A 16,680-nucleotide genomic window follows, 5' to 3' on the forward strand; every position below is an offset into this window, starting at 1 on the left:
AGGGAAACATGTGCACTACTGGTAGGAATATAAATTAGTACAGCTACTGTGGAAAACAGTATGTTTTCCTCAAAAAAATAAAGGTTCCTCAAAAAAATAAAGCTAGAACTATCATATGATCCAGCAATTTCATGTCTGGGTATGCATCTGAAGGAAATGAAATCACCATCTTGAAGAGGTATCTGCACTCACATGTTCACGGGCAGCATTAGGCACAATAGCCAGGACATGGAAAAAACCTAAATGTCCATCATTGGATGAATGGATAAAGAAAATGTGATACACACAAACACACACACACACACACACACACACACACACACAGGAATATTAGTCATTTAAAAAGAAGGAAATCCTGTCATTTGCAACAACACGGATGGATCTTGAGGGCACTATGTTAAGTGAAACAGAAGTCAAAGAAAGACAAATACTGTATGATCTCACATGTAGAATTGAAAACAGGTGAACTCTTAGAAAGAGTAGAATAGTGGTCGCAGGGGGATGGGGAGATGGGGGTTGGAGTTAATGGTGAGATGGTGTTCAGATGGTACAAACTTCCAATTTTAAGATGAGTAAGTTCTGAGGATCCAATGTACAGCATGATGACTATAGTTAACAATAGTGTATTATATGCTTGAGTATTACTAAGAGAATAAATCTTCAATGTTTTCACCACCAAAAATAAAAAAGAATTATGTGCATTGATGGAGGAAAAAAAACATTTTCCAATATATACTTGTATCAAATCATCATGTTATAGAACTTAAGCTTACAGTATTGTGTATATAGGGAAATGAAACATATATCCATAAAAAAATTTGCACATAGATGTTTATAGCAACATTATACATAATAGCCCAAAACTGAGAACAATCCAAATGTTCATCAGTTTATGGATCAATAAAATTTGATATATCCATCAATGGAATATTATTTGCAATAGAAAGGAATGAAATACTAATATTTGCTATAACATGTATAAGTCTCAGAAACATTATGCTAAGTGAAAGAAGTCAGACACCAAACACCAGATATTATATAATTCCATATGTATGAGCTCTATAAAAGGCAAATCCATAAAGACAGATAGTAGATAAGTGGTCATCAACTCCTGGGGGTGGGAATGGGGAGTGACTGCAAATAGGTAAGAGGTTTCTTTTTGGGGGGTAATAGAAATGTTGATAAATTAGATTTTGGTGATGGTTTAACAACCGTGAAACTACACAGCATCCGTTGAATCGTATACTTTTAACAGGTGAATGAATTATATGGTTTGTAAATCATACGTCAATAAAGGTATTTTTAAATGAGGCAAAGGTTTCTGGATGAGGCAAGCATGGTATAAAGAGACTTTTTTTTTTTAAGGATGGAAAGGATTTATGTGGGTGATCCTGGTGGGATAAAGGGGAAGAAACCAGAGTGGAGAGAGAAAATAATACAAGAGAGAAGTAATAAGGCTGGCAAGTCATAGACAACATAAACCAGACTAAGATCAAGAGTTAATTTGGAGAAGGAACAGCATGTACAGGAGTAATGACTTCCTTCCTTCTGAAGCAAAATAATGGAGATGAGCTTGTTGTAGATGGAAGAGAAAAAAGGAAGAAAAGTGAGAGTATTCATATTGGGTGGCCTATGATTTTACATACAGAAGGCACAGTAACATTTTGTAATGATGAATTTAGTAACTTCAGGGGAATAGTGATGGTTCAGACAACAAATGTGAAGAATAAAAAAGCTGATAGACTATATGCATAAAAGGATTTTGGAGACATTAGGGCTTAGTTGTGTTTAAATTAAAATTTGTAAAGCCCATCAAGGCTATACATTTTTTTCTCCTGCAGTTCTAGGTTTCCATGAAACAGAAGCAGAAAAAATTCATGGGTTAACTGCCTGTACACCTGTATTTGATCTAGTAGAGTACAGGTTCCTGCTAAGGTTGGATGTAGAAGTGCAGATTTAATCAAGTGTAAAATGCTCAAACACTATTTTGGATATGATTATCACCAACTAAATGATAAATCTCAAGATGTAAAACATATCTTAGAAGAAGAATTTCAGTTTAGTTCATCAGAATTGGGTTCTGACTTAGGTCATTCCAATGCAATTTTTAAGCTTACTGAGCCTCTGTGAGATTTTACAAATGGTGCTAAGGGTGGTAATGCTTCCTTACCAAATGGAAATCTCGGAAAAACTAGGAGCCACTTAACCATTCCACCACATGGGTCCCATAGGAGGTCCAGAAGGCAGTGCTTTCCCAAGCAGCACCTCTGAACACGTGAATGATTGCTGGATATGCAGATTCCTGGGTCCTTTCTCACAAACACTGAATTACCCTCGGGCGGGGGGGGGGGGGGGTACAGCCCAAACATTCTGTATTTTTAACCAGGTATAAAGGTGATACTGTTGTTAGAATGGTGAAGTTTTTCCTGTAAGAATTTAATCGAAAATGGTGATGGTGGGAAAAAGATCAATTAGAAAAAGGGAGGAGAGGATCATCTTTATGGTTTGGCAAAAAGCTTAAATTCCTTTAAGATTTTCTGGACTCTTATTTGCTATGATCAACTCTTCAACCCCTAAGTAATTCAAAACGTTTCTTCACAGACATGAATAACTTGGTAATTCCAAAAAAGAGGGTTTATTTATTTAATGCGTGAGAAAAACTAGAAGTGATATAAACAGATGTGAACGGAAGAGAATAACCAGATCCCACAGGAAACAAAATCGAGTAGTAAATGTGTCAAAAGTCATTGCTCCTTCTTTGCCTAAAGGAGGATAAGGTTGCACACTGAAGCCCTTAATTACCTTGCTTTAAAGGACCAGATTCATGGAATGTCAAACTAGCATCAGTTCAAAATGCTACAACGAACTTAACACGTGACTATTAATGCCTTATTCTACGAATATGGTCTCATAATGCTTCCTAAGAAGCATTTTCTCTAGGTTGGTTTTATTTTAACTATGACTGAAATTTTATGTTAAAATTAACCTTCCCTCCTTCCTGTCTACCCCCACCCCGTCCCCCCACCAATTACAAGCTGCAAAAGTTTCAAGTGAATTGTTTCCCTCCTCTTTACACCACCACCCCCCCCCCCCACGCAAACTTTTTGACATGGCCCTCCTACGTTCCCAAACTCTGTGCAACTTCAGCAAAGACTCCCCTGGGCCATTTTGACCGTTTCTATCCCCAGCTCAGCCCTAGGGCCCTAAGGCTCACCCTCCTCCCCTTTCCCTAGCCGTCCTGAAAGTCCGGTCGAGTCCGGACGGGGCGGGGCGGGGCAGGGCGGGGCAGGCCTACTCCATTGGGGCCGAACGGCGGGGGGGTGGAGGAGCAGATAGAACCGGTCTGGCTTGCTTAAAAGCTGCGGGCTTTTCGTCCCTGCGTCTGTTCCCGTGAGAATGCACTTACTTCACAAGTTAAGATCTACGTGACTTGGCGTTTGGAAGCCACAAGAAAAACTTTTCAAAACTTTTGTGAGCTTCTGCTCCCCCGATGCGTAGTTTCCTGATGGTCCGCCCCCAGGCCAAGCTGGGGCAGCCCCCTCCCCCTCCCCGCCTCCTGTGAGGCGCGCGGAGCCACCGCCCCCGGGTCGGGTCGCAGGGGCGGGCAGGCGCGCACCCAGTGGCTGCCGCCGCCGCAGAAACCGCCGGCCTCCTCGGCCCCTGCCCCGCGGCGGCATGGACTACCTGACCACTTTCACGGGGAAGAGCGGGCGCCTTCTGCGGGGCACGGCCAACCGCCTGTGGGGCTTCGGCGGTGGCGGCGAAGCCCGGCAGGTGCGCTTCGAGGATTACCTGAGGGAGCCCGCCCAGGGGGACCCCGGGTGCGGGTCCCCGCCCCACCGGCCCCCGGCGCCGTCCAGCCCGGAGGGACCCGGTGAGCCCAGCCTTCCTTCGCCTCCCGCGCGGCCGACCCGGGCTGGGGGCTGAGGGTGGGGGCGGCGGTCAGGGCTCGGTGTGGGCGTGCGCGGCCCCGGCTGGCGCCGGACGCGAACTGAGCGGGCGGGGGTCGCGCGGCCGGGCGTTGGCAGGTGTGCCCCGGCGGGAGGCAGGGAGGGGGCGAGCAGGGAAGGACTCGCCCCGCTCCGGGGACGGAAGACTTGGCTGTGTGCGTCGTAGCCTTTCCTGCTCTGCTCTTCCTGCTTTCTTCACCTGACTCGGCTGTGCTTACCCCGCCAAGCGTTTCGAGGGTACGAGCCATCCCTCTTGCCCTCCCGCTGGGAGGGGACTACGGCACCAATTACCCTGCCGGTGTTTTTCGTCTTTGAGATGGCTAAGAACGCCGTGCCTGGCTTGGTTTTGGTTTGAGTCAGTGTTTTTATTTGATATTTGTCAACTGTTAGGATTCACTTCAGCACTTCTAATAGCTTTGGAAGAGAAAACGCGCAATTGACACCGGAACCTAAGTTGATTTTTGTGTCCTGTACTTTGAAAGGCTGCGTGCTTGTTGTCTTGAGATGGCAGAACTTAGAAACTTTTTCTTCCCAGTGACCACTTGTACCCGCTCTTAGGTTAGTTTTCTTTCGTCATAATGGCTTCGTGCCGTTCTTTCAAAAAAAAAAAAAAAAAAAAGGTCACGGAGGCACAATATTGATGCCTTATGGAATTTTAAAAAGCGCTCCCTGCAGAGGTAATGCGTATGGTTAACTTGCCCCAGTGTCATTGGCCTCCTCTAAGTTAATAAATAAGTGGCAGGCCTCTCCTAGTTATTTGTATTTTGTTTTTGTTAGTTGTTTTAATACGCACTTTGCTGTTAGGAGAGTAAATTTAGGAACACTTGAGAGTTTAGAGTGGACAGAGGAACTCAGTATAAAATCTGTCCACACTCCACATTCTGCTGTTCGTTTTAAAGCAGTGAAAAGGTGGACACATCTATAGATCTGTGGGCATAGGTGTGTAAGAGAAGCTTGGAAGAAACTTGAATATTAAAATTTTAATTTTAGCATGGCCCCTTTAAATATTTTTTTTTCTCACTTTACATAACCTATCTTTAGCATTCCTGTTTATGGAATTAGAAAACGCAGAAGGGGCTACTTTATTTGTGCTTTGAAGAGTGTTAACCAGATGCAGAATTCTAAAGGTGGGACCAAGGATGAGGACTGAAATTTTAAAATGTTTGAAAATGAGCCTTTAGTTGCCTAGTTGAAAACAGTTGATATGTGACCAACCTCTAGATGGATGGAGAATTCAGAACTATGTGGTGGAACTTAAGCAGGAAGGAATAGGATAGGTATTTTTAATGAGCCTAAACATATATATCCGATTCATTCATTGGAAAACATTTATTGAGCAGACTGCTATAGCTGACACTCTCCTTCAGAGCTGCAGTTTCAAAATTCCTCTTGTATTGAAGCTGCCTTATCAACTCATGGCACATTGTTTAATATTTATGGTGCCCCCAGATCTCTGACACAAGTTGGAGAGGCCTTGTGATGTCCCAGTTATGACCACAGTCAGGTGGGCAGGTATGCCTGTCATTAACTTGCTGAAAGAATTTGTAAATTTTACTGAATCTCTTTGGGCCTATATTTTCTTGTTTGTAAATGAAGCTGATGAGATGACTCTCAAGGTTCTCAATTTCAGAGCTCTTTTTCATTTAGAACACAACTAGTGAAAATGACTGGTGGTAAAGCTAGAAAATAGCATTTGGGTATAAAAACATTGTGGATCTATGAAGTTATGCCTACGGGGCTCTGAAGGCGGTTCAAGAAATAAGTGCCCCAGGAATAATTTGAACATCATTTATAGAGTAAGTTTAGTTCCCTAGATTGACTCCTTTTGAGAGGCAACACATGTATATACAGGTAAAAAAAAAAAAAAAATAGGTTGTGATTTATTAGTTTCTGCTTAGCCTTGCTTAAAATGAGAACTCTCTTTTTTTGCAGCTGCCTACTCCCAATGAAGTTCAGATATAGGGTGTTGTTTTATTTTCTGTGGGTTTGTGTGTGTGTATGTGTCAGAATGAGTGTCAGTCTAAAGGATTTCTTTTGCCCTTACTGTTTGTGATTGCCTTTATTTCAGATTTTTATAACAGCTGCCTAAGGTTCCTTTTGTCTCTCACCCTTCGTTCAGTTCTTTAAAGTCTCCTATGTACTATAGCAGTATTTCTTGTATAGACCCCTTGTAGATTGGATGTACTTCGGGACCCCGTTTGTTGTTAGTGATCTTGCCCCATTTCGTGTTCACTTGATAAAATCAGCTATGTTGGTAAAATAGCTTTCCTGTTGACATATTAAGGATGAACTAGATAAAATTTTGGTTGAAAGTTCTTGATTTTACTGTTTTCTGTAAACAAACCACTTACTGGACTGTTAGTGTTACTGATGCCTTTACTCCTTTCCTAGGTGGCTGCCTTTGCTCTTACTAGCTTTTAGTGTTTTCTGACTCCCAACATTATATAGTTGCCTCCAAGAAAACCATAATCTGGTTTAGACACATTAAGGAGCTTATCACACCACTGCTATAGTTAGTAACAGTTAGAAAGAAACATGTTGCAATTCTTGTTTTTACCTGAAGAGTCAATTATGACTTGATTCAAGAAAAATTTTTGGACCTGGAGTATTGCTCTTGTTTCGGAGCATGACCATAAGCCTATACTATGCAGCCTTTGAAAGTATTCACTTTACTAGATCATATGGTTATAAATAAGTGTAAATAAGATTTATCAAGTTTAAGTCTCAGTTTATTGTGATACAGTTATTACCACAAACTACCCTGCTATGTCAACTTTTCCCATTTGGTGACAGTATACTTTAAATACATCTCAGTCCTGTTTAAATTTATTTTCATTTTTTAGCAGTTAAAACGCTTATATTTTAGGAGGAAACAGCAACAAGCATAAAACTGCCAAGAACATTGGGGCGGTCACTAACGAATATTTTATTTAATCCTAACAATAACAAGTCTGCAAGCTAGGTAGGTACTGCTATCCTATTTTCCTGATGAAAAACGCAGCCAGACAGAGAAGTAAGGGATGGAGACTCTAGAATCCATTTGAATGTTATCTTTGAGTATATTTCTAAGAGTTATAGCTCTCTCAGGGGGAAAAAAAATGTGAGAAGAACATAGAGCTCTATCATGCATGATGTTAAATTAAGACAAGTTAAATTAGTTAAAGGCTAGGATGGATTGTCATTGAAGCTTCTTTACGATAGATATTTAAATGAGTTGAAAAAGCAAAATCCAATGAAGATGTTAGAAAACAGATATATTTTAGGTTGGAAATTGCAGATGCAGATTATCTATAAGAGTTAGATAATAGTTTATCTTGAACCCGTAAAAGACCAAGTGCCTGTAAAAGATTTGTAGGGCCACTTGTTGCAGTGACTATTTAAAAAACAAAATAAAACTCACAGTGTTGGTCAGTGGAAGAGGGTGACCCTAGATGTCTGTACTTAGTCTCATTTCTTAAGGTGGGAACTGTGGGAGAGAGAAGAACCTCACCTTGATACACAATCTCAACCTGCTCTGATGGTAACTGATGGGAAGTTTGAGCTCATAATATTGTTTCCTTCTTAAGTATGAGGTAGATTTCCCTATTTTAGATTGCTGCTCATTTCACAGGATCACTGGAAGTCTTGTATTACCTGTTTCAGGACAAAACTGCCTCTGAATATTTGAGGCTATAGTAAAGCAATGATTCTCAGACTTTAGTGTGTGTCAGAATCACCTGAAAATCTTGGTAAAACAAAAATGAGGGGCCCCTTCCCCAGAACATCTGATGTAGTAGTAGTGCTTGTGGGTTGGGCCCCATAATTCGCATTTCTAACACTTTATCAAGTAATGCTGGTGCTGCTGTTCTGAGGACCACACTTACAGAATTGCTATTTTCCTTAAGGGATCTTCTATCCGTGATAAGGTTAGAAGTAAATATAGGAATGATAAAATTTATTAAATGTTTAGTTTTAGTATTTTTTATTAAGTTTAGGAATAATCATTGTACTTGGTCTTCAAAATATTGTGTTTCAGAGAATTAGGCCTTATTAAAGTGAATATAAATTAGTTTTGTAAATACTATTTAAAGTGAGTATTTGTGTAATTGTTTTATAAATTGAGAGGCGCAAGTATTTGGCTAAATTTAGAAACCATGAGAATATTTAGAGCTTAATGTGAATTATATTTAGAACTTTATTCTAATGTATTTACCTACAGCTCTTAGAAGGTTTACTTGTTAGAGGCAATTAAAGTGTTTAAAATAGAATATAGTAAATTTATACATGCAGTTTATGGATGTGAGAATATTTAATTACCCAAGTTTATAATAGGATTATTGAGTTTGTTTTCTCTTGGAGTTGATCAGCTATCAAAAGCACCTGGAAAGTGTGTTAAAAGTTACTAGATTCTCAAATAAAATGCATTTTATAGACGAAGACTTAAAGGAAAACTAGATTTTTTTATTTGTACTTCAGTAAATCAAACATGAATTAAAAAGTAAAGTACTGTGTTATTAACTAAGTAGGTTTTTTTTTGCTTATAAAGACTCTCTTCATGGTCACCAACAAACTTACATTAAGAGACTCTTGATAAATTTTATTGTACCAGAAAGGGGCATGTTTTAAGGTTGAATTCATGTGTTAGAGAAAGGCCAAAAATTTGCCTTTTTCTAACATTCAGTGAAAAAAGGGAAATGTGATCAGACATAAATTAGTGTCCCTAAGATAAAGATAAAACTGTTGCTAAGATAGGAAGGAGAAACACAAACTAAATTTCTAATTTCACTTAATTTAAAATAGCCACATGTGCCTAACTGCTATCATATTGGATAATGCAATAACAGAATCTAGAATCTTCCTGAGTGCAGTTCCTTACTAGTCACATTTGAGTGCTCAATAGTCACATTTGTTAGTGGCTACTAAAATGGATAACATAAGTATAGAACATTTCCATCATTGCTGAAAATTCCATTCCTTGCAGGAATATCACTATTCCTGATAGAATGACAAAGAATTCTCATGGAACTCTAATATATCAAAAAGCGTCCTTACCATCTTTACAGTAAATAGAGCTTCTGATTTCAAAAAGCTACTTTTTAACACCATCCTTTAGTGTGATTCAGTGGTATAACAACAAAATGCAAGTAATAAAAGCAGTTCTGACAGGGCCAATGCAGTTAAACCAAATATGCAGTTACCAGATAGTATATCTTAACTCAGAGGTAAGTGCTAGATTATAAACTACAGATTTTTACATAGTGAAGACTCTAGATTTTAGATTTTCTAGAGCAGTGCTGCTCAATAGAACTTTCTGTAGCGATGGAAATACTTGGTATTTGTGTTATCTGTTATGGTAGCCACTAGGCAAATGTAGCTATTGAGAACTTGAAATGTGACTAGTGGGGAACTGAATTGAGGAATTTGGATTCTAGATTCTATATCTGCATTGCCCATTATGGTAGCAGTCAGGCACATGGGGCTATTGTAGTTTAAATTAAGTGAAATTAAAAATTTAGTGTTCAGCCCCACTTCCCACATTTTCAGCACTTCAAAGCCTCAAGGCTGGTGGCTACCAGACTGGGTAATGCAGATATAAACTATTTCTATCATTGCAGAAAGATTCACTGGGAAGCACTCTTCTTAGAGCAATGGGACTCAATCCTGACTACACATTAGAATGCCCTTAGTAGATTTTTAAAAATTCTGATGGTAAGGCTCCACTTTTAGCATGAGATCTCTATGATTGGACAATAATCAAAGACTAGATCATAAATCAAAATTTGTAAGGTTGGGACTTGAACTAGTTTTAAGTTTCCCAGGTGATTCTAATGTGTAGATAGGATTAAAAACCATTTTCCTCAATCCTGTTTCTCAATCAAATTACTGAGCCTTGATGAGTTTTTTGTTTTTGTTTTTGTCTGTTTTCTTCACAAGCACTTTGGACATGTACCTGTTTTATAATTCAGGTTCAGAAAAGAGATTCATGTTTAAATTGTATGCCAACATCTGGATGAGATTGAGACCTTCGGAAATTTGAGGTGACAAAAGTTCCTGAAAAGAAGACACACTGATATGCTTGAAAGAGAAATGCTGAAGATAAATCTTAGTATATTTGCTTCCAGTCTTTCATAACACATTCCTTTTTTAGTAAAATCATGTATACTAACTATGAAGTAGTCATATACTGTAAAGGTTAAAGTTTAAAAGCCACTTCCTATCTAGCCATCCAGAGACATAACTGATATCAGGGTAGGCATTACTGTCAAGATCTATTCTGTGTATATGTACATACAGAATGATGGTTAGAAGGAAGGAGTAACTGAAAGGCATCATTGGTTTGTCCTAAGAAAGTATTTCCTAAAAGGTGTGTCTAAAGTTAAGCGTATTTTTACAAATTGTTAATAAGACATTGGTATTATTCTAAATTCAGTTTTAGGCAGGATCTACTTATTAAAAAAAAAAAAAGTTTGTCTTGAGAGACAGTGCGAGCAGGAGAAGGCAGGGAGAGAGAGAGAGAGAGAGAGAGAGAGAAAATATCCCAGGTAGGCTCCATGCAATCAGCACAGAACCTGATGGAACCTATGAACCTGAGCCGAAGTCGAGAGTTAGACTCTTAACCCACCCACTGACCCACCCAGACACCCCTAGTTGGAATATACTTAATCCTTTGAGATGATATTAGCAGTTTCATCTCCCATATTTTTCCTCACCTCCTAATATTTACTCATTATATTATTTTTACATTTTCCATACTTGTAACATTCACAATGAGTTTTTCAGTTACATTTTTTTTTTTTTTTAATTTTTTTTTTCCAACGTTTTTTATTTACTTTTGGGACAGAGAGAGACAGAGCATGAACGGGGGAGGGGCAGAGAGAGAGGGAGACACAGAATCGGAAACAGGCTCCAGGCTCCGAGCCATCAGCCCAGAGCCTGACGCGAGGCTCAAACTCACGGACCGCAAGATCGTGACCTGGCTGAAGTCGGACGCTTAACCGACTGCGCCACCCAGGTGCCCCTTCAGTTACATTTTTAAAACATTGTTCAGTACTCTCCACTAGTCCTTTTATTGTGCCCTCCTCATTCTTAAAGTTTTTATTTTGATATAGTTGGCATAACTTAAGTTTTCTGGCAATGAATAGTGTTTCCATAAAGAAGTCTTAAGCTAGAATGTTTTTCCCCCTACTAGGTGATTTGCTTTTTATGAATGAATTCTTATTTTCCAAGCACTATAATTTAATCAGGAGCAGAAAGGGAATAATCAGATTTGTGTATGCTTATGTGTTGTGTAATACTCTTGGGAATTACATCTTTCCTCTAGGATCCATGTTGGTAGAGCAGCCACTATATGGAACAGCCCTGGTCTTGACATAAAGGAAATAGAGAATTAAGATGTATAATGTGGGTCTTAACACTTTAACACTTTACCTGGAATAGCCATTACTTCTGTTCATGTTTCAGTGAGCAAAGCAAGTCACATGGCCATGTCAGACATCAGTGGGATACTGATTTTATATTCCTTCCCAGGGAGGAATATGGGATGCTTAGCAACAATGCAGTCTATCACAAGGACTACTTAAAAAAAAAAATCCATTTATTTTGAGAGAGACCGAGTGTGCATGGGAAGGGCAGAAAGAGGGGGAGAGAGAGAATCCCAAGAGGGGGAGAGAGAGAATCAGGCTCCACACCTGATGGGGGGGGGGGGGGGGGCTCCAACCCACGAACCACAAGATCATGACCTGAGCAGAAATGAAGGATCAGTCGCTCAAAGGACTGAGCCACCCAGGCACCCTTCACAATTACTACTTTAGAAAGCAATTCTGTTAGTTTGACAGAGATTTGAAAATTGCTAGTCTTACTGTCACCAGTAGGGAAGCCTGTTTTTTCTGTCGGTTATTCAGTCTGCCAGTTGGATCCTCAAAAACTCTATTAGCAGTGCTTCTCAGATTTATTGTGCATTCAGATCAATTGTGAATCAGTAGTTCTGGAGTGACACCTGAGATTCCATAGTCACCATAAGCTCCCAGGTGATGCCAATGCTTTTGGTCCTTGAAACAACTTTAAATAGCGAGGCTGTGTGTATATAGCTCTTATATATTGGAGCTTTTCACTTAGAAGCTGACCACTGAAAAAATCCTTGGCTAGATGGAGAAAGGGAGCAGTAAAGGGGAACAACTAATAGGTAGGAGACCAATAAGAATTTGAGATACGACTAAATAAAGGGAAAGATGAACATTGAGAAGGAGTTATTTTGTGAATGCTTAACAAAAGATCAAATAAAATTGAACAAGCCTATCAAATTTGCCATGAAGTTCGCCTTTGCCAAGGCAGGTTTAGTGAACTGGGAAGACAGAAGCCATTGTCATGCATTATGGAATCAGTAGGTGGTGATGGAGTAAAGACAGTGAAAGTAGATTTTTATTTTCAAGAATTCAACAATGAAAAGCAGAAAGATAGGGTGAAAACTGGAAGAGGATGTTCACAAAATTGAAGAAAAATTGAGGAATTTTTAAAATTTGGTTTTGTTTTGATTATGGGTAAGGAGTCATCAGAAGTAAAATGTTGAAAATACAGGCTTTTTTTCTTTTTTCCTGTATTACCTCACTGTAGAGGGAATCATTAGTAAAGCTGTAATCAGCAAATCTCTTGTAGTTTAGAATATCTGTATTATTGTGTTTGAAAATACTGAATCCCAGCTCAATATTTTTGATTTTATCACATATTTTATGAGTAGCTACTATCAAAATTATAGTATTCTGTTATAATGGGAATATTTTAGTACTTTAAAACTGGATCTCATGCTATTTTCATTGTTGGTTTTCAGGTGTTTTATTCCTCCAGTTTGCCTTTCCTATTATTACCAAAATGATCTTTAATTTAAAGTTCTAGTACTGCTTTGTCAGTTCTCTGCTTAAAAATCTTTTGGGGGGCGCCTGGGTAGCTCAGTCGGTTGAGTCTCCGACTTCGGCTCAGGTCACGATCTCATGGTCCATGAGTTCGAGCCCCGCGTCGGGCTCTGGACTGATGGCTCAGAGCCTGGAGCCTGCTTCCGATTCTGTGTCTCCCTCTCTCTCTGCCCCACCCCCATTCATGCTCTGTCTCTCTCTGTCTCAAGGATAAATAAACGTTAAAAAAAAAAATTTTTTTTTTTTTTTTAAATCTTTTGGGACTTCTGAATCTGGTAATAGTAAGCTGGGTAATTCACACTATCCTGTTGAGAACAGTTTGAAAAGCAGAGCCAAAACAAAATAAATTTTATTGAGGGTATCAGAAAGCAAACTGATATTGACTAGATTAGGACCTGAGTGAGGACAGAGGCCAATTTGGGATTGCTTTTTCCCTGGGGAATGTGTTGATTCCAGAAATAGCACAGGGAGATTAAAAGGTGCGTTTAACAACATAGGGTATAAGGGAACAGGATAAAATACAAAACCGACTACAAGGATGGTGGTGAACTCTTGCTTAGGACCCTAAAACATTGTACCTTAGGTATAGAAAAACTAAAGTTAGTAGATTCTTATAGGATATTGGCATAGCTTCAGATCATCACACATACATCTTTAGTAACACGATCTGGCATTGCCAGTATCCTCAGTTGTTTGACAGAAGCAAACAATATTTTCTAGAGAAATACAGCTTTTTGCGTGTCAAATTCTGTCAATAGGCAATTTTGCAAACTATATGCAGCACACAAAATGTAATTAGGCACATGACAAGATCTCAGAAACAACAGTGAATAAAAACAGACTCACAGGAACTCTGGAAATTGTAGTTATGATTTAAAATAGCTGTGTTGAAAAAACAGCTGTGTTGAGAATTTTGAGCTAGTTGAGGATTTTGTAGAAAGATACAAACTATAAAAAAGAAAAATGGACATTCTAGAACTGAAAAGTGTCATAGGTTGGCAAAATAAACCACATTCTCTAAATAGCAAAAGAAATTAGAAGTTATAAAATATTTTGGATCAAACTATTAAAATATTGAAGTTTGTAGGATTTAGCTTAGAAGAGTGTTTATTCTAGATTACATATATGTGTCTGCTTCTGGTAATGATGGAGTAAAATCTAAGTCCCTTGCTTTTTTTACTCTATCAAGACAATTTTATCTTGGGGAAAGTTTTATATATTCATTTACATATCAGGATTTTATTGAACACCTACTGTATGCCAGGCATCATATAAGGTGCTGGGTATATAGAAAGATTTTTCAACCTTAGTAGTGCTGACATTCTGGGAAGATAATTCTTTGTTGTAGGGGGAATGGGGTATACATTGTTTAGCACACAATGTTTAGCAGGGTATATGGCCTGTACCCACTAGATGCCAGTAACATTTTCCCAATTGCAATAACCAATAATGTGCCTCAGTTTCTTCGTTGTAAAATGATACCTACTTTATAGGGTTGAGGAATCAGATAAGGTAATAAATATGAAGTACTTAGAACAATGGCTGGCATATACTAAGCACTTGATAAATGTTAATTATTATTTTGATTGTTAAATCACAAATATGTATATATTATTTTTAAATTTGTTTAATGTTTATTTTTGAGAGAGAGAGAGAGACCATGTGCAAGTGGGGGTTGGGGGGGTGGTGCTGGCAGAGAGAGAGGGAAACAGAATACCGAAGCAGGCTCCAGGCTCTGAGCTGTCAGGATAGAGCCTGATGTGGGGTTCGAACTCACAAACCGTGAGATCATGACCTGAGCTGAAGTCAGATGCTTAACTGACTGAGCTACCCAGGTGCCCCTATGTATATATTTCTAAAGTGTAATAACTTCTGTGAGGAAGAAGACTAGGACCTCTTCTTTCCATACTCCCTCTCTGGATTCTTTTATGCTGGCAACTGTCTTTAAAAAGTATATTATGAAGTTACCTGACAAGAGATTGGGCTAGGTAACAACTATGGTCATTTACAAGTCTCAGTTGTTCTTATGTGACTGTGTTTTTGTATTGTTAGAAGAGAATGATCAGTTTGTTTCGTTGTGCTCTGGTACTTATATTTATGAGTAAATGTTTTAATATTGGTTATTAAAATTTAGAACTGTTTGTAATAAAAATTATTAAAAATATGTAATTTAAATTATTAAAGTGGATACTTTCAATTTGTTTTAAAGTTTATAGAAAGTTGGTACATTGGTTTTCTTGTTCTAAACTGCTCTCCATGGTGAACTCTTGAAAATGAGAGCAATCGTAAACTTCATTGTGATTAAACGTTTAATGAACTCTTGGGATATTATGAAACACAAACTGAAAAACTTCTATTAAGCGAAGTAAATGTAGATGAATGGTTATTCCTAAAATCGATTAAGGATAGATATTTGTTAAAAGTAATCTGTAATTGTACTTTGCATTGCTTAAGAAGTTTAAATGGCAAAATGAAGATAATGTTTTTGGCTCCCTCTACTGTTTATTAAAGAGCAGAAATTACTATTTAAAACTTTTAAAATAGTTTTACATTTAAGATAGATTAATATTTTGTTATAAGAAAAATGAAATTTAAATATGTTATTCAGCAGAGAAAAATAGAATAAGCAAAAATAATACACTTTTTCATAAGCATTATATCATTTTGCACTCATTTTTTATTAATTGGATGTTTTATTTATTTTGAGAGGGAAAGTGAGCACGAGCAGAGCAGGGGCAGAGAGAGGAAGAGAATCCCAAGCAGGCTTCACACTATCAGCACAGAGCCCCATGTGGGGCTCCATCTCATGACCACAAGACCATGACCTGAGCCAAGACCTAAGAGTCAGACGCTTAACCAATTGAGCCACCCAGAAGCCTCTCATTTTACATTCCTGCCATAAATATACAAGAATGCTGCTTTTTCTACAATGTGTGGTCAGGCTTCTGAATTTTAACCAGTCTGATAGGTGAGAAATGGTATCTCAGTGTAGGTTAAATTTACATTTCTCTAGTTATGAGTTAGATTGAAAATAATTTTGTATGTTTATTTAAAAAAATTTTTTTTTAATGTTTATTTTTGAGAGACAGAGATAGAGCACAAGCAGGGGAGGGGCAGAGAGAGAGAGGGAGACACAGAATCTGAAGCAGGCTCCAGGTTCTGAGCGGTCAGCACAGAGCCAGACGCAGGGCTTGAACTCACAAACTGTATGTATGTATAATATGCATATATATATATATATATATATATATATATATATATATATATATATGTATATATAAAATCCATTCCCTCCTAGGGGTGTAATATATGAGCCATAACTCTTTGTCTGTTTTTCTTTATGGGAAATTAATGACTTTATGAGAATTGGGGTAGTTCAAGGTACAGTTTAAGTTGTAGTTCATTCACACTGGAGGTTTGCCGTGTAAGGCCCTTTGTTAGGCACTGAAGAGGCATTGTGGAACAAAAGCTCAGTATTTTGTAGGTTACCATTTAGTAGAAGGGATTAAAAAGAGATTGAAACTTAAAACTGTGCCAGGTGCTATGGAGGAGACATACATATGCTATGGGATTAATAAAAGACACTTGGGTTAGCCTAGGTGATCAGAAAGGTTTTAGGAGAGCTTTTTCAGGCATTGTGAAACTGCACTTTTTTGGGATTCAGACTTACCGTTTTTATTATTAATGCTTTATTAGAACCATTTGCCCAACTGAGCTACTTAGGTACCTATAAACAAACTCTAGTATGGTCAGAATTCAACTAAGATTGGATAGAGGGAAAACAAATAGACACTTTCTAGATTGTTTGGGTTTGGGTAGAACTAATTTTCTTTGAAAACTATCAT

General features: G+C 38.3%; 1 protein-coding gene across 8 annotated transcripts in view; it reads left to right on the plus strand.

Annotated features, from left to right (window-relative positions):
- The window catches only part of OXR1 (oxidation resistance 1), a 362,974-nt gene that overhangs the window by 286,113 nt on the left and 60,181 nt on the right, over positions 1-16,680 (plus strand). The window contains exon 1 of one of the 8 annotated variants that reach the window (XM_042924414.1): positions 3,555-3,774. The exons of 3 other annotated variants lie outside the window; for them this stretch is intronic. Coding sequence is in view for 2 of the 5 variants with exons in the window: in XM_042924408.1 (XP_042780342.1) it covers positions 3,676-3,874 (199 nt within the window). In the remaining 3 variants the exon portion in view is untranslated. Of the gene's footprint in view, positions 1-3,554; positions 3,875-3,995; positions 4,188-4,228; positions 4,509-16,680 lie in introns of those variants that run through there. 4 more of the 8 variants (XM_042924408.1, XM_042924411.1, XM_042924412.1 and 1 more) reach the window with 4 other exon arrangements.

Source organism: Panthera leo, chromosome F2, assembly GCF_018350215.1.
Source record: "Panthera leo isolate Ple1 chromosome F2, P.leo_Ple1_pat1.1, whole genome shotgun sequence".
Lineage (NCBI taxonomy): Eukaryota > Metazoa > Chordata > Mammalia > Carnivora > Felidae > Panthera > Panthera leo.